The 23,076-nt window shown below is 38.8% G+C and overlaps 1 protein-coding gene across 4 annotated transcripts in view; it reads right to left on the bottom strand.

The window, feature by feature from the left end:
• Positions 1-21,953, bottom strand: part of DCUN1D1 (defective in cullin neddylation 1 domain containing 1) — a 30,867-nt gene extending 8,914 nt beyond the window's left edge. The window contains exons 1-4 of one of the 4 annotated variants that reach the window (XM_041731662.1): positions 21,821-21,953; positions 9,486-9,702; positions 7,863-8,031; positions 5,510-5,640 (exon numbers count right to left, since the gene is read on the bottom strand). In XM_041731662.1, coding sequence (XP_041587596.1) covers positions 5,510-5,640; positions 7,863-8,031; positions 9,486-9,702; positions 21,821-21,823 — 520 coding nt within the window. In that variant the 5' untranslated portion in view covers positions 21,824-21,953. Of the gene's footprint in view, positions 1-5,509; positions 5,641-7,862; positions 8,032-9,485; positions 9,703-15,263; positions 19,092-20,521; positions 21,237-21,294; positions 21,520-21,820 lie in introns of those variants that run through there. The other 3 variants (XM_041731663.1, XM_041731660.1, XM_041731661.1) reach the window with 3 other exon arrangements.
• Between the last annotated feature and the right edge of the window lie 1,123 nt (positions 21,954-23,076).

The following is a 23,076-nucleotide window of genomic DNA, read 5'->3' as shown; positions in this document are numbered from 1 at the left end:
TAATATTTGTGAAGAAAAACTTTGCAAACTCACCCAGACAGACTTAAGATGCTACTGACTTCATGCTCACAGAGTAAGGAGTCAATAAATATTTTTGAATGAAAGAGGAACAGTCAAAAAGACTTACTAAGTTATAATTAAGAGTTGAAATGCAGGGGCACCTGGGTGACTCTGCTTGTTACAGATCAGACTCTTGGTTTTGGTTCAGGTCATAATCTCAGGGTCCTGAAATTAAGCCTCACCTCAGGCTCTGCACTCAGCAAGAAGTCTGCTTGAGATTCTCTACCTCTGCACCTCTCTGTCCCACCCCTCTCACCACTCCAATCACTCATATGCCCATGCATGTTCTCTCTCTCTCTCTCTGAAATAAATAAATAAATAAATAAATAGATAAATAATTAAATAAATTCTTTAAAAAAAAGTTGAAATGCCTAAGACTGTATAGGGATAGAATGTCAATTACCACAAACATAGGAAAAATTGCCCTTTAGACAGAAATGTCTGAGTGACAAAGAGAAGAGTCTAGCTAGAGAGAAGTCGTTTAAAAGGTCGGACTCTTAAATTCCAATTCTACCACTAGTTAAGGAAACTTGGGTAAGTGAGTTCACCTCTCTATAATTCAATTTAAAATAACGATAACAAAATATCAGAGAGGGAGACAGAACATGAGAAACACCTAACTCTGGGAAATGAACAAGGGGTAGTGGGGAAAGGGAGGTGAGCGGGGGGATGGGGTGACTGGGTGATGGGCACTGAGGGGGGGCACTTGATGGGATGAGCACTGGGTGTTACGCTATATGTTGGTAAATCTAACTCCAATAAAAAAAAATACTAAATAAATAAATAAAATAAAGATAACAGTTCCTATTCTCACATGGTTGCTGTAAGGATTAAACAAGTTAATAGACATAGAACATTTAGAACAGTGGCCAGTAAATAATATGAGTCCTTACTATCACTGTTATTATTAACAATTTTAAAAATTATTATACGTTCTGAAGCAGTATTGGAAAAGAGACAAAATTCAACAATAAGGTAACAAGTGGCAACAACACTTAGAATAAGTAGAAGGAAAATATAGAGAAAAGACACTAGCAAATAACAACATTGCCTAAAACTGAGATACTTACAGAATGAATTCTCATGCCCTTATAGTAAAATTGAAAATGTGAGGCAATCCCAGTGTCAAACAAAATTAACAAGGGCAATGTGGGATTTCATAAAAGGTGATGAACTGAGTGCTGAATGAACATGGAAATGAATTGACACTGGATTCAAATACTGTCCCTAAGAGAAACAAAATGTTGCCAACTCACTAAGGAGGATGGAATGGTGATTAATATTCCTATTCACAATGTCTTCATTTACTTAGAAACATCTACAGTTTGCACAATTTTATATATATATATAATATATAAATATATATTTATATAAATATATAAAATATATATATAAAACACAAAGATTGTTGGGTCAGAAGATCTGAGACTGAGTCCCAGGTTCTCCCAACTCGAAAAGTTATGTGACCTTAGTAAGTCAGCCTCTCTAATCACAAATTTCTCCATCTTTACAACAAAGAGGATAATAGGTTTTTTACTTAGCTCAAAGGGTTGTTACAAGAGTCAAATGGGATTACACAGGTGAAAATGCATTTTAAAAACACTCTAAAATTATTTTTAAATATTAAAATAAATGTTTAACAAATAATCTTAACATTTAAAAAATCAACTACACAGGTATGATTCTAGCTGAACCACAGTTCACAAGAAAATAACTTATGAACTTTAGTCTAATCAAAGTTTGGCATGGTCCTAAAAATGACATGGTTGCTACAGAACAAATATAATTTTTGACCAAACAGAATGAACAGTCTTACAAAAAATAACAGACTCCTGGTGTTCTACATTAAACAGCCTCCTTCTGGAGAATTATGTTCAGCTTTAAGAGCTCTATTTTGAGAGAATCTGAGAAATTGGAAATGTGCCTGGGAGGGGAGAGTAATAGGAGTAACAAAGGTCTTCTCAAATGAAGAATAGTTAAAATAATGGGAATGCTGACCTGGAAAACAAAGGAGAAAGGGGGAAGTGACAGCACTCTCTAAATGGTTAGACTTCTTCTGTGCTGCGGTGGTGGACAAATAAGAGCAGCAGAAGTTACAAAGACAGAGATGTTCACTTCATAAGGAAGAAGTGTGTGATAAGAAGTAGGAGTATTCTGTGACAAGAATGGACCACTTCCTACAACAATGTGTGTTCAATCCCTGTATGTTCAAAAGTAGAAACTAAATGAGCACCAGCTACGGATGATGCTACTTTGGACAGGTTAGACAACTTAACGAAAAATTCCTTTCAAATTTAAGATTCAGAAGACTATCAGAAATGCCAGGTGCCTGAAGCAGACGGTGATAGTGCAAGCACCCTATCCTGTTGTCAAAGGAAATCGGGTTATAGAAAATGAGAAAATATGGAAAACACTAGCTCTCATTATAACTAGCAGAGCTATTTATAAATAAACCACAGTGCTGTCACTGTCGCTCTGCCAATTTGTTTTGGGCCTCACCTTCTCTCCTCTGATCTTCTAATTCCTCTCTGCCAAATACTGTAATTTAAGAGCCCTGTGAGTCCTTAGAAAGGCTGTCAAGAAAACGGTTTTCTTTTTAATTAAGTTCTTCAACTAAGCAAGTCATTACATTTCCTGACACCCAACACCAATGCAAAACAAAGGGAGAAACTAGGATTTGTCTTCCTATTATGCTTTTTTCTTTTCTAAATTAAGAATTTTTTTTTAGTTTTAGCCTTACAGAAAAATTGAGCAGAAAGTACAGACAGTTCCTGTATACCTCCCCACATGCACAACCCCCCCCCCCACCCGGCCCGGCTCTGTTTCCACTATTTTTAACATCTTGCTTTAGTGTGGTATATTTCTTACAACTGATGAGCCAATATGAATATACTACTATTATTAACTGAAGCCCATATTTTACATTAGGGCTCACTCTGGGATGTGCATTCTATAAGGTTTTCTTTTTTTTTTTTTTTTTTAGAAAAGGTTTTTTTTAAAAAAAAAACAACTTAAAAACTGTGGTTAAATACACAAAATTTATCATCTTAACCATTTTTAATTGTACAGTTCAGTTATTATTAGGTACATTCACACTGTTGTGCAACCAATTTCTAGAACTCTTTTTCATCCTGCAAAACAGAAACTCTATACCCATTAAACTATATTACAATTATTAAGTTCAGTATTTATTAGACAATAAAATAAATTTTTTTTTATTTTATTTATGATAGAGAGAGAGAGAGGCAGAGACACAGGCAGAGGGAGAAGCAGGCTCCATGCACCGGGAGCCCGACGTGGGATTCGATCCCGGGTCTCCAGGATCGCGCCCTGGGCCAAAGGCAGGCGCCAAACCGCTGCGCCACCCCAGGGATCCCTAAAATAAATTTTTAAATCTAATTCTGTACAATCTTTTTTTGCAAGTTTCTCTATAATCCAAAATTCCAATTTACTATCATGTTAATATATCCAATTATCTAATAAAAATTGAATTTTGCTTTATTTTCACCACATATAAGGACTAAGATTCAATATCAAAACTATATATTCACCCCAAAATATTTTTAGATTTGTGCTTCAATAAGGGATAGGGATATAACTAAAGAAATAGATTCAGCCCATTTAAATCAACATTTTATATTCATAACATTTTGTTTAATCTTATCAAATATTATACATTTCTAAACACAACAAAAATAATTTTAATGTATACATACATATACAAAAATTTTAATCAGTTTTTATTTGTGGAAAGGAAGGAGGAAATTAGGAAAAAAATAGCCCAGCTAACTGATGGCCACAGATATAGTAGAGAAACTAACTCTACATATCATCCATCCCAGCTTATTTTGCCTACAAAATGAGTAATTTTACTCCAAGAAGAAAAATCCAAATCTAAACTGAAGAATCAGTTGAAAAGGAGGCTTCATTATTTGGAATTTTGCTTTACAGATATTTTGTATATCTTCAATCAATTCAACCACTTTCAGTCACTCTTTAGGCCAAATCTCCAATACAAATGTACATTTATCCCTTCCTCACTAGCTTTCAACCACTTCCTCGGTCTAATCCCCATTCATGTAATCCTTTTCTTAATGCCTTTTCCCCTCTAATTTAAAATATAAAAAGGATTAGTGCAAGAGGCCCCTATTAGCCTCTCCAACTAGCGGATCTTCAAAATCAAAAACACACTCACTTCCATCGTTGGGTAAGTTATTTAACCTTCCTGTAGGCAAAGGAAGGTTTCCTCATCTGCAAAATCAGGATAGAAAAATGACTAGCACTCTATTACTATGTATTTGGCACATGGCAGGTGATGACTTATTAAATGAAAGAATGAGTAACTCATAAAACTATTAAACATGAAATGAAGCAGCTTATGCACTTAGCACACTGCCAGGCACACTTCAAGCACACATTAAATGAAGATATCACCATCATCGAAATCTTCAGTGCATCCCTACTGCCCACAAATTCTAATTTAAAACTTTCTGTCCTGTTTTTAAAAGAAACCTGTGATTGTCAAGCCTTACTATGTCTCACCAACTTAATCTCCAAATAAGCAATTCCACTAAAATTACATCAATGTTTTCTCTCTTTTACAAAGAAACCAAGCTTATTTCTGAAGTTTTGGATATTCATTCTATCCTCTTGGGCACCTTTTATAGTCAAATACCACATTCTTTAGTTCATATCCCACCTTGCCCAGGAAGCATTTCCCAACCATTCCTGCTTTTACTCATTTCTCTCTTCATCTAAAACCCTCACAAAGGTTTACTATTGTGTATTACCTGCTATCATCAAATCTCTCTAGGTAAACTGTAAATTACACTGTAGCTTTTACTTCCAACCCCCACCCCCTGCTATCCCTAAAGCAAGTGTATGAATATTACATACAGCACAAATTGACTGATCTAAACTGTTAACAGTGGAAGATTACAGATAGGATTTCTGCATAAGATTATAAATGATAATCATTATTTTTATTCTTTCTTATAGCTTCCAAAAAATCATACTAAAAAGATAGATTTCTTTGACATTCTGTGACTCGCAAATCTTACAATGCTATTTCTATAGATCCGTGGTGAAAAAACTATGGTCCTAGGAGCCTACAATATCTTCTAGATAATAAATATAGAAGTATACACAAGTAAATATATGTACATAATGTATGTCAGTGGAATTTTAATAAGTATTTATTTTATGTATCGTAGTTCTTAAAAAAAAAGATTAGTAGTTCAGATATGGTACCCAGGATAAGCTTATCATTCAATGTGCATGATATTTTCTGATTAACTAGAAGTTCATTGTTTCTCATTGTTTTTCAGTAACTGGTATTTTCATGATGACTCCATGTTCAAAACACAAAACTTTCCATTACAAAAGTGACACACTATCAATGTATTTTAATATATTTAAAACACCAAATATAATTTTTAAAAATTCTTACCTAATCCTTTTTGTCCTGGATTCTTTGCAAAATTAAAAGTAAACTGGTAAAAATCCTTAAATCGTCCTGGTTCTTTCAATTCCTGTTCCATCTTGGGTATCTGGGCCTTTAGTTTTTCTATGCTGTCACATCTACATTGTAAAATTAAAGTTTTTAAAAGATAAACCTTTTCACTATAAATTAAGGACTTATTTATTCCTATGACAGCTTATATTTATTCCACAGAACTGTTTAAAAAATCAGTTAGTTGAAATTTCATCTTTTTATATTACATAAACAAGTATGGGGTTAGCTGGAGGAAGAAAAGGTCTGGAGTGATTAAATGTTAGAATTACCATTTTTAAAAGAAATGAGCTATTACTTTTAATTGTGTATCAACACACCCAAATTGTAGAAGTCAGCTACAGTGAATAGAATGTACAGTAATCACCATAACAATCACTAGTTTAAATAGTGATAGATACTCCTTATCTGGTAACAAGTTACATGTCTAGCTCCCAAACTAAGTGAAAACATAGTGCCTTGCTTAGGTGAGGAAACAACCCTTTAATAAGGTGATGTTATACTAAGTAAAATAATAAATATCAGCTGAGCCCCTTACCATCTCCCAACTGCTTATCATATCAGTGTCAAGCGTTTTTTACATTTGCAAAGCCTTCAACTTCCAAGGACTTGAAAAGGTCTATGTACCCATCTTACTTTCCACATAATACCCAGAAGGCAGAAATATTCTATTTTTTTATAGATTCCACAAACCAGTCATTCCATTTTTCTTCTAATCACTGCTGTTTTTATTCCCCTTCTGTGTTCTTCAAAACACCTTCCAGCTCATTAGTTTGCAGAGTAAACTTTTGATTTGGAAATTCATTATATTTTATATGAATTCAGTTTCAAATGAAAAACAAGCAAGTTCTAATGGAGCCTGTCCTAGTACAGAAAATCCCAGCAAGTTCAGGATAGGGCTAGCTTGGGAGGCAGAACACAGTGTCTAGGCCAGTTATTAATTTATTGCTCCTCAGCTTTAAACCTACCCTTCTTTGCCCTACTTTGGGACTATCCGCAGTCAACTACCAATCATGAGGCTTTGTTTTTCTTACCAGCTGGCTCACTGTTAGGTCCTACCAACAGAGGGCGATGAAAGGCTGGAAGAGGAAGAAGTCACTTAGCCTATCCTATTTGTTTTCTGCGGAGCAAGGGTTTCAGTGTGCTGGGAGCTCCCGGGAGTGTTCACCAATGGTGGCAACTCACATGGCTCCGCAGCAAGTGGCCTCCAGCCAGTTTCTTCTCTACCAGAGTGGCAGGCAAAGCAAACATCACAGGCACCGTGTTCCTGCAGCGGCCACACACCCTCTCCTCTGAGCTCCTGAATCTCAACCTTGCAGAGATTTTTCTTTCCTAGGTTCCTTCCTTGCTCACTTACCTCCACCATAAGGGTGAGGGAAGCTTCCTGCAACTACCACTTCTGTTACACCTCTTTTTTATTACCTCTTTTACACATTTTGATCTTTAAAATTTTCCCTTTTCAAATTACTCACATGGTTTTTCTGTCTTTTCTGGACTCTGATTACAATGTCCCTCAGGCTCAAGAATCAGAATGCCTGGGTTCAAATCCTGGCTCTAATCTTACCTAATTCTATAATTTCTCTGTACCTCACTTTCCTCGTCTCTAAAATGAGTATAAACACTACTTCGCTCACAAAGTTGCATAGGTGAAAATATTTATTTAGCACAGCTCCTGAAATAAAATGAATGTCCAACAAATGTTAGCTATTATTACTAGTCACTCACTAAAAACAAAGGGCAGCAACCCATTACCTATCCATAAACCAAATACTTTTTCACATCCTCATTAACTATGGACAACTAGACGCCATAGGTACATCTCTATCCACGACTTTTTAACTTTTTAAGACATTTAGCTCATCAGCTGGTCAAGGTATAAGTGGAGCAGAAAGTGATTAGTAACTCCCAGGATTTTATATTCTAGGAGTTTATTTATAAATTCAAAGTTCCCAGCCTCACATTAAGAAATAAATTAAAGCTTGATCATTCCACTTATCCATGTTAAATATTAAAGCATAGTAATTTATTTTAATACTAATGAACCTCCCTCAGAGACAAATGATAAAAGTATAATGCAAATGGAATAGGCCAAACTACAGAGATATCTTGACAAACCCAGGAAACTGTATAACATGGGAAGGAGCTCACATACTAGCCCATTTTTATTTATACCAATATTTGTAGGCAGGTAAATTTAAAAACTGGTATTTAAAAATTCATAACACAATTCAATTCCACAGTTAACTCTCATAGTAATGTATCTAATTTCCAGGGGTAATTATATACTCACCCTAACTCTGTCATACCGTCCATGAACTCCTGCTTGGAGAACTCGCACTGTGTTGCTGCTCTGAACTTCCATGCAATGATCAACACACTAATGCTGGCTGGATCGAGTGCCAGGTCATCACAGAACTGCTGTATACCATCTATTCCAATTTTATTTTCATCTTGAGGATCTTTAAAAATAACGGAGCAATATTAAATTAGTGCCATACTTTATTATGCTATGTCTAAAACTGGAAAAGGTAATGCTCTATATTCCATTAAAAAAAAAATGGTCACAATAGGTCAGAGATATGTAATACTACTACTCTAACAGATGTTTTCCCACTGTAATATTTAAAGCCACTTTATCCCTGAAATAGCATTCTTAAGATGAACAGGAGGATATAGGGGGGAGATGGGCACTTGATTTTTAAGTTTTATTTATTCATGTGAAAAATGTCCCAAACTCATTTACACTCCAAAAATCAGATACTCCTACACAGAAAAGGATTTTTTCCTAAACATATGTACAGAAGTTGTTTTCTTACAGCAAAATTCATTTTACAATGGCAATCATTCCTTCATATCAGAAAAACTATAATTCTGCAATTCAATCCCAATCTCAATACAAGCATCTGCTGTTCAAATTAAACACCCAACTATCAATATTTACTCATCAGAAGGCAAAATTTTGTTTTATTTTATTTATTTTTTAATTTCTTTTTATTGGAGTTCAATTTGCCAACATATAGCATAACACCCAGTGCTCATCCCATCAAGTGCCCCCCCTCAGTAGAAGGCAAAAATCTAAAGTAATGACAAATACAAGGAGAAAGAGGCACTCATAGAGCACGCTATTTTAAGTGATTTGCTAACATCTCTAGGAATAAAAAAATGTGTGCATCTTTTGCCTTTTGGGCATGAGTTAAGCAAAAAAATGTAATCCCACTTTAAGAAGGATTTGAAAGAAAATGTGTATATATATTTCTGCATAAACATAAAAGATATGGAAGGATCCAACCCGGGCTATTAAATGCTGGTTCCCTCAGGAGAATAAAGAGGGAGAAACTATTAACTTCTTCTGTATTTAGCTATAATATGTTAACTTTTTTAGAGTGTTACTTCACAGTTCTTTAAAAGTTGTTAAAATTATTATGCAGGCTTTATAAAAATGAGGGGAAAAATCGAGGTCCTCAGTCACTATTCTAAAATTGGCATGGCACATGAAAAAAGGGGGAGGAGGGCAGCCCAGGTGGCTCAGCGGTTTAGCGCCACCATCAGCCCAAGGCATGATCCTGGAGACCCTGGATCGGGTACATCAGACTCCTTGCATGGAGTCTGCTTCTCCCTCTGCCTGTGTCTCTGCCTCTCTCTCTCTCTGTCTCTATGAATAAATAAGTAAAATCTTTAAAAAGAAAAAAAAGGGGGGAGGGAGGATAAGGGAGGAAGAAATAAAGAAGCTAAGAAGAAATTTTAGTGAAAAGAGGAAAAATAATTTCTCTCAGATCTCCTGAAGTAATCCTAAGATCTACAGAGCACTCCTAGGCACATTCGCCCAATTTATGTTCTATGTATGCCTGATTTCTCATAAGAAGCATGTAACTGGAAAACCTGGTTCAAAATATTTAAAGTCACAAGCACTCACCTTTGTATCTATTGTATAGTTGTTCTAACTTCTTCCTGTCCAACGATCCTTTTACACTCTCTCGTATATAAAGTTCAGGATTTTGGAAAAAATTGTCTGTTGCAACATCTAACTTCCAGTCATTTTGAGACAGACAACTTACTGCTGTTTTTTCACTAGATTGTGTGAAGATCATAAACTGACGAACTTTATCCTTCTGTGATGATTTCAACTTGTTCTATTGAAACCAGAAAATAAATTGAAACTCTACATAAAATCACAGATGACCAAGTATTTCTATATGGCTAACTAATCATTCTTAACAATACTTTTTCCTCATAAAATATTAAAATATTTTAAGATTTATTTTTCTATTAATCAGAAAGAATTTTTTTAATGTAAAACACAAAATTCGGTATTATTTTACAGAAGAAATTCAAAGGTAAAGGAAATTCAACCACCCTGAATTTCTAAAAGATATATATCAAGATTCTAGAAAGGGAAGTACAGCTACTCTCAAAACCTTGACCAAGCACAAAGCTCTCAAGGGATGCATAAGGAGTGGTGGGGAAGCAGTGACATTATCTACCAGCCAGAACAGTCGATGACCTGGGAGGAACAGTGAGATTAACAGGTGTTAGTTGCAGTTCTAAAACCCATTATAAAGGATAGGGTACAATTCTCCCAACTCCACCCCCTTGTTTTTTTGCTGTTTTTACCAAACGTAAAAAAGAAATGAAATAGGAGTACCCTACATTTCTCCTGGTGGTGTTCAGGAACCAAGAATTTCCTCATATTTGCACTCAAATAGAAAACAATGCAATATGAACAAGTACCCTGGATCCTTCCAATGAAGGTAATATTTAATAGAAGAATTCTTCTTTCTTTCCCCTGAAAGAATCACCTCTTTCCCTTGGCCAGAGCCTAGCAGAGGCTCTCTCCAAACAGCCTTCTGCTTTAATAACCTCTTCATTTGCCTTACGTTGACACCGATTCATTTCTCATCTGACCTGAACTCTGTGCAAAATAAAGCAGGGCAACTAGGCCCGCCACTCTCCCAGTATCGGGAACCATGTTCTTCTCCCTTTCTTCCCACCCAACCTGATCTCCTGTGCAATTCTAGTCTCCCCACTATTATTCTTCCCCCCACCAAGTCCTAACACCGTCTCTCAGCAAAGTACTTGGGTTCTTGCTGAGCTACTACTGTGAGGGGAAAAAAGCACATGAGCAGGGCACACATTATTAATAGATGGAAACAGTTCTGTGGATTAAGCAACACAACTGAGAACCCCAACATCTTTGATCTAGCCCACACTGACAAATCATAAACCTCAATCCCCTGAGTGTACAGATGAGAAGAGACCCAGAAAGTTAAGGAATTTGTTTGAAAATCACCCAGGTTATTATTAGTAGAAATGGGACAAGAACAGAAAAATCTCACGAATCTGAGTCTTAGTAATCTTTCCATAAACCACACTGCGTGCTGTACATATTTATAAGCCTTTTGAAATTTTCAAGAAAAAGACTACCAAAGATATAAATATTTCCACCTATTACAGAGTAAAAATAAGAATATGCAAAATCAAATATGAGAACCAACCCTATCTCCTACGATATGAAAAATGTTTATGCCCTGGAGTCTGATTTGTCAGTCACACTTCTCTCTCTGTAAATATGTTATTGTTTAGGGTTACAGATGAAAATCTCAACCTCTGTTCTACATTAAAATTCAGGAAATACAGGGGCACCTGGATGGCTCAGTGGTTGAGTGTCTGCCTTCGGCCCAAGACGTGATCCCGGAGTCCCGGGGTCTGGAGGTCCCAGGATCGAGTCCTGCATCAGGCTCCCCACAAGGAGCCTGCTCCTCCCTCTGCCTATGTCTCTGCTTCTGTCTGTGCCTCTCATTAATAGTAAATAAAATATTTTTTTAAAAAATTCAGAAGCCACAAATTCACTAACCTCATGTTACTTCACTAATAACTGTACCACCTCTGGGTATCAGATAACTCACGCCACGTTCTACAACACATCTCTCAGATGTCTAGGATTCTTCCTTTTTGAAAACTATCTCAAGATTTACTATTCAACTGCAACAAAGCCACAATGAAATCAAATGCCAAGGAAGACACTGGTCTTATACTGTTTCACTGAAAGGAAGCCACTTTGATTTTAACTTTTATTATTAAATACTATTTTTAAAATTAGTATACCTTTTTCCCTTGAGAGATACCATCTACTGACATACACTTTTAACCTTTCTTTGAAAAACAGAGAAGTATCTGATGGTCACTATGATCACCAGTGACCACTGTATAATATTGTACAAAGCGCTGGGAGATTAATCTGGAAGTATACCAACTACAGGCCACATCCCGGAAATTAGTTTTTAATTAAGCCTGAATTAACTGCTTTGTATTAACTTTTTCCCATTCTCTCAAAAGTTAGAGGCAGAAAAACAATCAGGATTATTTGGGGGTTTCATCATTCAGTATTAAATCCAGTGCTCTGTTCCCTGAAACTTGAATCATTTTTGTTGAAAAGAGGAAGGAAAAATATAGCTTAAGTCACTTCTGCAAGCCAAAAGAACGGTTCAGTCTACAATAACTTCCTGTCACAGCGCCAGATACGAGAAAACTGGGGAGCAAAGATAAAAAATCATCTTATCCACACAAACTAGTAACAAAATTATACAAATGAATTACTTAACTCCATATCTTATTTGAAAAAAAAGCATATGTAATAAATAATGTCTATGTATATGTAAATTAAACCATTTTAACTGGTTAAAGTTTACAATATACAGCGCAATACCAATATATTTTAAGGAAAAGGGCTGCAGCTACTCAGCTTCCAACACCATAAAGGCTCATGAGTGAAACCTGGCACAGAACTGATAGGATGGGTTCCTGCTAGGCCAAGAAGTAATATCCAATCCCATTCCTGTTAAGTACCCTCCCCTTCTTGTACTTACAATGCACTCTTAACCATTTTTCTGTCAGCTCTCTATGTCTAGAATCAATCTTCACCATGTGTTCTCCTACTAGGTTGGATGGACTCAGTTCTGTAGTCTCCAAGGCTGTCCTAGAATAAAGCTGGAGTGTACTACATAGAGCTGCCCCTTCTCCAAGTCTCTAGGAGACCTCTAACACCCGCAGCCTTTTCTGATTTTGAGACTATGGCATCAAAAGTTTAAATTTCTATCAACTTAAGGAAGAGAAAAAGGGTATCTAGCCAGCAAAAAATTATTTTATAGGGGATGAGAGGGTGGATAGAAAACTAAAGTAGAAGACAAAAACAGATGGATCTTCTCTATTTCTACTACAAACGCAGTGGGGATCTTCCTAAGAGCAAAAACATGTGATAACTACAATGATTCAGCACTCAAATAAGTATATGTCATTCACATTAAGATTTATATAAAAGAAACTAAATAAATCATTAAATAAGGCTAGACAACACAATCACACAATCTTCAGTACTCAAATGTGAAAGCTAGATACCACATTTTCAAGGAAGTTCAGTTTTGAAATAAGTAAAATGTATAAAATATAGGATATTTTCTGACTATTTTTAATTCTAGCCAAAGGGGGGGGGTGCTGAAAAGGGGGGGAGAGCAAAAGTAGGAGAAAGAGAGGAAGGGAAAAAAAGGAGAGAGGTGTTGTCTTTTATGACAGAAAACTAATTACAATTGTATACAGTTACCAAAGTTAGAAATACTATTATAACATGTATAGTAAAAAACACTTATTTGCTCATCTTTCCAAAATAAAAAATCTGGTTATCAAGTCTTATTGTTTAATGCTTAAATCCAACACATCTGTAACTTTTTCACTGAAGAAATGTAAGAATCACATTTAATATAATAGTTTATGGGTAGCCTGGGAGGCTCAGTTAAGCGTCTACCTTCAGCTCAGGTCAAGATCTCAGGACCCTGGGATTGGGAGCCCGCATCTGGCTCTCTGCTCAGCAGGCAGTCGGTGTCTCCTTCCCCTCCCCGCCCCTCGTGCTTTCTCTCACTTTCTCTCTCAAATAAATAAAATCTTAAAAAAAAAAAAAAAATTTAAGTATACTTTTTTTTTAAGTATACATTTTTTAAAAGGATTTTATTTGTGAGAGACACGGGGCGGGGTGGGGGGGGGGGAACAGCCAGAAGGAGAAGCAGGCTCCACGCAGGGAGCCCGATTTGGGACTAGATCCCAGGTCTCCAGGATCAGGCCCTGGGCTGAAGGCGGAGCTAAACCGCTGAGCCTCCGGGGCTGCCCCTAAAAATTTTTTTCAAGTAATAGTTTGTGGCTCCTGGGTGCGTCAGCGGTTGAGCGTCTGACTTCAGCTCAGGCTGTGATCCTGGAGTCCTGGGATCGAGTCCCACACAGGCTCCCCCCAGGAAGCCTGCTTCTCCCTCTACCTATATCTCTGCCTTTCTCCGTCTCTCATGAATACATAAATAAAATCTTTAAAAAAATAAAAAAAAAATTTAAAATTAAGAAGAAACAGCTTATCTGGAAAAAATAATACTTTGGATGTAGCCAAGTATCACAGTCAAGTACATTTTACCACTAAACCTATGAAGTCTAATGATAGAAGAATGGGGACTCAGAAAGGCTCTAGAATAAAAATAATAATGATCATAATGTTTTTAAAAAATCCCTCTTATAAGTATTTCCCTCAAGACAAATAATGAACATGGAAAATTATTTTTTTCTTTTTTTTTTTTTTTTTTGGAAAATTATTTTCTGGTCAACTAAGTCCTACCAATTCCAAAATGGAAATAATAATGGGCAGTATTTTTTAAAGCAAAAACTTAAGATACATTTTATTATTTCTATTATTTTGGGTTTTTACCTTCTCACCGTTAAGTTTCAAATTCAGTCTCAACTCCAAAAAAAGAGACCAAGGTCTTTACAGTTTTAAAGGAATTAATTTTCTAAATTCTAGTTTTCTCAGGATTTGATGAATCTAACTCACAAAAGGCCATGTTTTAGAAATCTGAACACTGTAATGATCACCCATAATTCTCACTAAAAGCTCTGTATATTGATTCTCATATGTTTACTACATGATTAACAGTTTAACTTTACCAGAAACTAGAAGAGCTAGTTTAAAGTCCAGAAAAACCATACTTTCCATATATGATACATTGTATTCAGCAGATATAACCAAACATTACCAATATCCCCAACCACTAATCCATAAAATATTCCAATAAGATTACAGGTCTGAGGTCAAAAGTGGGAGGAAAAATCAACTCAATGGACTACCCACTCCTAGAGAAGACTTTCACCTGGGGGCAAAGTTCTGCACAAAAGCCAGACTAAGAATCCAGGTAGGAGAAGCTAGAAATCCTCTTCTTCCCTTCTACCTGCACATATGGTTAGTATAGAGTGTAGACTCTCAAACCAGACTGGCAGGATTTTAATCCCACCTATGCCTCTTAATTGCTGTGTGACTTTGGGAAAATTACTTAATCTCTCTGTGCTTCAATTTCCTCATCTGTAAATAAAGTGTGAAGGTTACATGAATTAATTCAGGTTAAACTCTTAGAACTGTAGCTAGCACATAGTAAGGTCTCCTTTCAAGCGCATCAAGGAAAGAATACTCCAGAGGAAAAAAAAGTTTTATGCAGAAGTAAAATAATCATAATTAGAAAACTAGCAGCTAACATTTGAGCTCCTACTGTGTGCCAACACTGTGCTAGGTTTTTAATTATTAACAATCCTGCAAAGTGGTGATCACTGATTCAATTTTACCAATGAGAAAATCAAGCTTCAGAGCTCCATTTATCTAAGAAGACAGACTTACACAAAAAGTAGCAGAGGTAGAAAATAAAACCCTGGTGCCTGGCCTCAGGGCATGTAGTCTTTCCATTTATTCTATATTGTCATCAAGTGAAAGAGAAAACCTAAAGGAGCAAAAGTGCAACCACTGACTAATTATGTGTAAACAGGAGGGAGGAGGGGAATTGTGAGCAATATTTCTTTGCCTGTTTTTATGGAAAAGTTAAATAAGTGATCAACTGACCTTTCCCCAATTCTCATGTAAACAATCTGCATTCTGACTAAAAATTGCCCATTAAGCATTCCCTCACAACCTAACTAAAAGGCTAATTTAGAGATGGAACTTCCCTTTTAGGGTTTTCTTGGGAGGAAGAGAAGAGGGAGATGGGTTATTTTTTAAGAAAAGTACTTCAACAGGAAGAAAAATGTGTTTATTGTCATGTCATAGTCCATTTTTAGACATGTCCACAATCTATAGCTTTAAATGTAGAGATAGAAAACTGAAGAGTACTGGAAGTCACAATTTCCCTTTCCAATGAGAAGGCTTGAAACCCAGAGCAAATACAAACACATGTACAAATTATGCCCCCAAAATAGAAGCAAATATATACAATTTCAAATATTAAGCAAATATATACAATTTCAAATATTAAGCAACACAAAAAACAGTATTCTTTTAAATTATAATCAGCAGTTTAGAATAATTATTTATGGTTAGGCCTGTGCCTCTTATCATTCATCCATAAACTTCCTGTACTTTCAACGACAGACTCTTCTCCAAGAGGTGCTGTACCAATACTAAATTGAATGTGGAATACTATACTATACGATGTAATTATTGTAGTCAATGATGTTTTATTTTTTTATTTTCTTTTTATTGGAGTTCAATTTGCCAACATATAGCATAACACCCAGTGCTCATCACGTCAAGTGCCCCCCCTCAGTGTCAATGATGCTTTATATAATAGCAATTCACCTGAAAAAAAATATTACAGAAAGTGTAAGATTCAAACTGGTTTTGTATGTTTCTCAATTTTGTTTGGTTCAGTACGATTTCCTGCATAGGTTTTTAAAAAGTATCCTGGGACGCCTGGTTGGCTTGGTCAGTACAGCATGAGACTCTTGTTCTCAGGGTTGATAGTTCAAACCCCATGTTGGGTGTGGACCCTAATTAAAAAAAATTTTTTTTTCTTTAATATATTTAAAAACAAAGTATTCTGTTGGCAGAAATTTAAAGGATTTTCTTCTCCTCACCTTAAGAATTATTATTCAAAAGGTGACCTCCACTGTAAATGGAATAAATGTTTTGATTTCAGCAAGACTTTTCTATTAAAAAATTATTTTTGCTAAATCCTGATTATAACACAGAAAATAACCTCCTTAAAATACTTGTGTTACCTATGATATTTCAAATGATTCTCCCAAATTAGTTTTTAAACTTCTAACAAGCAGTCAAGGTACTAATTTAAACTTGCTTCTCCTCTCCATAAACATCTTTTCTAAAGAAATCTAGAATTAACAAAAAGATTACTCAGGTGAAAACAAAACAAAGAATTAAATGAGATTTTAAAAGTTCCATAGTTAAAGAAGTTATGATAATGACTAGCATTCAAAAGTCATGTGATATTCATTCCATAAAGAGAATAAATAATCCCTGAAAAACGGAATCTCCTAATTCTAAGATCTGGTATCTATTCAAATCCTAAATCCAAAAATATTAGAATCCTATTAATAATAAATAAGCACACTAAATATTTACTGAAATGAAAATATCCTAACATAACAAAGATATGGGCCATAAACTTTAGCAATTTATCTGTTGCTGAACATCATATTTGATATTGAGGGATTCAAAAGTGTAATGCAAGAGGATCTTTAGAAAAGGACTCTTTAAAAGTAAGTATCTCTTAAAAATTTACAATGCAAACCATTAGTGATTAGGTACTAATTATATAAAACAGATTCAACAAACTGATGAAAAATGTTTTAACAGCATTTTTCTCTTCTGTTTTTGCTTTTTCTTAGGTGGGGTGTGTACACCTAAAATGACTAGGTAAACTAGATAGTCAGCAGGTTATTCAAGAGCTTATTTGTGTCCACAAAGCAACTGAATCCTATTTGGAACTATTTCTCTTCATCAAATGTCATGGCTAATACTATCACAACTTGAACACCACACACTGAAATTTAAAAGGGAGCTTTCTCACAGATTTTCAATATGCTTGACCCAACCTATAAGGCCATAATGGAAACAGCAACTTAACTCAAATAAGCTCAGCTTTTTTAAAACTTAAAACGAAACACCACCACGAGGAGAGTTAATTTTACTTTCAACTCTTTTACTATATGTACCGAAAGTTTTAATTTTTCTATTACTTAAATGTTTATATCAGATGATTTCATTTGATACAGAAACAACTAGGTCACTATGAAATATGATAAGGAAGAAACAAGAGTGAAACTAATCAAAAATTCCACACCTATACTGAAAGAGCATTTGCTGGATTTAAAAAAAAGGGGGGGACGGGGGGGGGGGGCATAGACAAAGTGTATTAATTAGAGACCAGGCTTCTAAACCACACTCTGCCACATACTAGCTCTTTACCCTGGTCAAATCATTTAGAACCACTAAATTTCCATTTCCAGATACAGTAAAAATGAGGTAGCAACACCTGTCTCAAGACTGAAGATTAGTAACAGTTGTAAATTGTCTGACTAGCCGACAGTATACTCTCAATAAATGTTAATGTCCTTTTTTCTCCCCAAAGGACTAATTTTCTCCACATAGCTATTAAACTATATACAAACTACTAGAACATATTCAAAAGCAATCTATGGACAAGATTTTGTGGCTTTTATTAAGTGGCATGGTTAGGTAAACTCAAGGGTCAACTAGTTTTTACTGTATACTCTAGACACTCATCTTAAACAGAAGTCAAAACCCTGTAGACAGAAGCTGCAAGGTAAAGAAAACTATAGTAAGGGTTTTGCTGTTTTCAAAAACTGCTTTAAAAAAAAAAATAACTGCCTATATCGTTGTAACTGGACACTATAGGAGAACAGAAACGGACTCTATCATACTACTCGGAACCCTTCAGCAGCTTCCCATTTCTCTTAGAGTAAAAACCCAGTATCCTTACACTGCCCACCCATGCCTGCCCATCTCTACTCCTTATGGCTCAGAACTCCTCGGCTCCCAGGCCCGATATACCCCCTTGCCCCCTACACACTGATCCAGCGCACTGGTCCCACCACATTTCTGTGTGGCTTAATCCCTCATCTCCTAGTCTGCTCAAAATTCACCTTATCAGTGGTGCAGACACCATTTTGCAAACCCACCGCCACTGGGCCTCCACCGTTCCCCCAATCCCCCTCCTTAACACTGCTTTTCTCCCATAACACTCAACACTTTCTAACACAGAAGAAAAATATATACTATGTTTATTATTTGTGTCTCCCTACTAAAATGTAGCCCTCACAAGAGGAGGGATTTTCATTTTTTCTGTGAAAGACAAAAAATACAAACACACTCCTAGTGCCCAGAACAGTGCCTGGCACAAAGTGTTTAATAAATAATTACTGGGATGAATTAAGGCCCTCCTTTAATTTACTTGTGGATATGCAAAAGAATACGAAATAAGTTATAAAGAGACAAACTTAAACAGGACTACATTCATTTGGACTTATAAACTCTGTATTTGTTGAAAGTACAATCTTAAATTTCAAAGTCCATACAAGGGATCCCCGGGTGGCGCAGCGGTTTGGTGCCTGCCTTTGGCCCAGGGCGCGATCCTGGAGACCCGGGATCGAATCCCACATCGGGCTCCCGGTGCATGGAGCCTGCTTCTCCCTCTGCCTATGTCTCTGCCTCTCTCTCTTTCTCTCTGTGACTATCATAAATAAATAAAAATTAAAAAAAAATCAAAGTCCATACAATTTTTAAAAAGCCATTAAAAGCATTGTAATTAACATCATTAGTCATCCATATGAATTGTTATTTAACATATTCATTAATAACACATGGGTTTTCCTCTGCTAAAATGAATAATGTAATTTAATATCAAATCCAATTTTGAACAACTTCTCTAAGATTCTAGGTAAGTTAAGAGATTACATGTACCACAAATACTGGTGGAAACAGTGAAGCAGGAGAAAAAGTTTCAGTTCTGCAACAAACAATTTTGCAAACTTGAACCTCAAAACCTCCTTGATCCTCAGTTTCTTCTTCTGTAAATGTGAAGAGGAGTAAAACAGATCATCTCAGGAACCATTTCAGGTCTAAAAAAATCCTATGCCATGAATCTATAAAAATTTAGGTTACCTGGTACACACTCTTTACACATCTAATAGAAATTAAAATCAAAATTGAATAGAACTTTAGAAATCATCAAATTCAATCCTGTCATCTTACAAATAAAAAAAAACACAGAAATTTTGAATACTTTTTAAAAGAGTTTCAAGAATAACAGAATATTGTCTAGTTTTGAGGTTATCTTTGGACCATATACGTGTCAGGTAGGTTAACTGAACATTTTTATACAAAATATTTCAGATATCCCGCCATTTAAGCTTGCCCTAGAATTGACAGTAACACGTCTTCTAGAAATAGGTTGAGCTACACATACTAAGAAACATTAGCTCAAAGACTGTATCCAGAAAGTCATAATCTAAATTTATGATGAAAACAAAACTAGAAAAAAATCTTACGGCCTAACTTCTGTTAGAGTATTTGATGCTTAGGTTTCTAAAACTAAAGAGCATACCAAGTAAATTCTAGCGACATGATCTGGGTTCAGAGGTAGAAAGCGTTTTAAATTAGTGGTATGTTGCCACTCCTGGTATAATTAGGCTAAGTTCCCAAACTAGCCAATTTAATATTAACAAAAGGACAGAAACTTGCAAGCTCCAATCCAGGCTGAACTCTTTGCATGAACCACATGAATCCTGAAATCCTAAGCAGGTGATGAGCATTATCAAGAGCCTGATTTCTGGAGGATGCTGCTGATTTAGAGATTATGATGATCAGAGCGAATTTCAGCGCCCTCATAGAGTGTTTACCAGGGAAATTACATTTCATCACTTAACCCTACTCGTCTACATGCCAAGAGTCTGAAAACTTTAGGAGTAGCGTCTGTGACCCTCAAAACACTTTTTAAAGATTGAGAAACTGCTTAGTCGGCCTAGTAGATCTTGGAACACTGCAGTATCAGTCCGCATATTAACCTACACTTTTATGGCAAAGTTTTCTTACAGATGCAGATGGAAAATTTTCATGGAACTCACCATAGAGTATGTGGCGAGCCAAACCCCATATCCATACATGACACCCAACTGCTGCTGCCAAGTTAGAGGCTGGGGCTGGAGAAGTGTCATTCAGCAGAAATCAGCCCGAATAAAAAACAAAGACACCGGGGCATTCCCCGAGCACAGACACACACGACACCCTCCTCAAAGAGGCCTTTATGTTCCCCAGGAGCAAAAGGACAACAATATCATTTTCACTGTCCATTCCTACAGTAACCTGCACGGAATTCAACTGGAGCTCACACTGTCATGCCAAACATCACTTTGGAGAAGGAAAAAAAAAAAAAAAAAGCAACAACAAAAAAAAAAAACAGAGACCCCCCCCCCTACCCCCCAGTCAGGTACAAGATTCCCAAAATGCAAACAGATGACTTGACTACCATTTCTTCAAGCTGGGAAGACGACTGCTGTTGGTCGGGGTTGGTTTTTTTCCACCACCCCCCCCCCCCCCCCCCAAAAAAAAAAATTATGAAGAAGAGGGGAACTAACTTGACAAACTGTTTTTTGTTGTTTTTTTTTTTTTTTTTTTTTTTTGAAATCACAAATGGTCTTTAACTGGCAGCATAAAGCAATCACTCCTCCCACCCCAAGCAAATTAAACATGTGCTCAAAAGGTAGCAAGTGTGTTTCTCCCGATTTCACCCAAGGAGAACAGGTTGCACTTCCGCGCTCCCCGCCCCCACCCCCGCCGCCCGCCGCCCGCCTCCCCCCGCCCCAGCTCAGCGGTTTCCCCTGCTCTCGGCGACTACGACCTCCGCCGACCGGCCGGGTCAACTCTCATTTTCCAAAAAAGCTACGGGACGTATCCGGAGGGGAGGATGCTGGGGAGGGAGCGACCGGGCCGCCGCCGCCGCCGCCGCCGCCGCCGCCCGCGCCGCCCCGAGGCTGGAGGGCGCCGGAGGGAGGCGGGCGTCGGGCAAGCGCTGCCCCTCGCCGGCGGGGCGGAACCCCGCGCCCGCACCCGCACCCGCACCCGCGCCCGCGCCCGCGCCCGCCAGACACAATGGGGCCGCGGGCCGGGCCGTGCCCCCCGCCCCGCCGCCCCCGCCGCGCCCCGCGCCCGCGCCCCGCGCTCCCCGGCGCCGCCGACTAGGCCCAGCGCCGCTCCGCCTCCTCGGCTCTCGCGTAGCGGCAGCGCCCGGGCGGGAAGGGGCGGCGGCGGCGGGCGCGGGGCGCGGGGAGCCCCGGCGGGGTCGCGGCGGGCGGCGGGCGGCGGGCGGCGGGGCCGGCCCCCGGCGGCGGGCGGCGGGCGGCGGGCGGGCGGCCGCAGTGCCTCACCATGTTGGTGTCCTCCAGGCCTCTCCCCTCCTCCTCCGGCTCCGCAGCGAATGGACGGCGGCGGCGGCGGCGGCTCGTCTCACGGGCTTGCCGGGCTCCCGCTCATGCGCAGTGCGGGGCGGCCCCGGCGCGGCCCGAGGAGGCAGCCCCGGGCCGCGGGAGGCGGAGGGACGCGGGCGGCGGGCGGGCGGGCGTGCGGGGCTTCCCCCGGGCGCGCCGACATCCTCCCGCGGGGCCGGGGCCGGGGCCGGGGCCCGGGCCCGAGCCCGACGCGCTCCTCCCGCCGTCGGTCGGCGCCGGCCGCGTCTACACCCGCTGCAGGAGGGGGCGGGCGGCGGCCGAGCTGGAGCCGCCGGAGCACCGGGCGGACCGTGCCGCGGCGCTGCGCCCGCCCCATCAGTACCCCCCCCCCCCAAAATTAGGGAAAACACCTCCACCCCGTGTTTTCTTTTTTGCGCCCCCCCCAGCTGCAATATCTGAGCTGCATCCGGTCCCCCGTGAGGTCATACGGACGAGAGCAGACCTTAGTCTAGGCTCAGATGTCCTTTAGGATGGCACAGATTCTTCCCAGACCCTAGGTGTGCCCGGAGCCCTGGGAGCCCTGGCGCGCTTGGCCCCGAGTCCTCAGGCGTCCAGGCCAACGCATGAGTAGCAAAAGTTGCTGCATCAAGCCCTACTGCTTGCTCTAAATATCCCCCCCCCCCCTCAGTTCAACTTTCCTGGGATAAGTTTTGGGAAGTAATTGTGGAACTTTTTTTTTTTTTCTTTTCCCTAATAGCTGGCACCACACCAGTTGCACCGTCCGGGCCGGGCCTATTCTTGGTTCTAAGTCTTGGGGAGGCTAAGAATACCAGGATTCCGAGCCCCGGTTCGATCGGACAAGACTGTGCAAGCAAGGAGTTCTCAAAACACTGTTTGGAGTGTGGCTCCAGTGCCCCTAAGCAATTGGCCATCCAGTTGAGAGGTGAGACCCGCGAAGGGACGAAATAAAACAGGTAATGAACAAGAGTTTGGATGTGTTCCAGGACAGAACGGAACCAACTTGAACCAACCTGTTATCACCATGGTCACTAACACCCGCAACCCCCTGCCCCCAACATGGGCATAAGTTACCAGATCAACCCTAGAACTTCAGGGCTTTGAAGTTCTTATCAAAGCAACAGGACTTCTTTGGCAACTCCCCAGGGCCATTTGACACTTTCTGGAGCCAGCCGCCTATCAGGAGCTCCCAGAACTCCACTAAGACAGATCTCTGG

Source organism: Vulpes lagopus, chromosome 17 (assembly GCF_018345385.1).
Source record: "Vulpes lagopus strain Blue_001 chromosome 17, ASM1834538v1, whole genome shotgun sequence".
In the NCBI taxonomy this organism is placed as follows: Eukaryota; Metazoa; Chordata; class Mammalia; order Carnivora; family Canidae; genus Vulpes; species Vulpes lagopus.
This window is presented reverse-complemented; position numbering and strand designations above follow the sequence as displayed.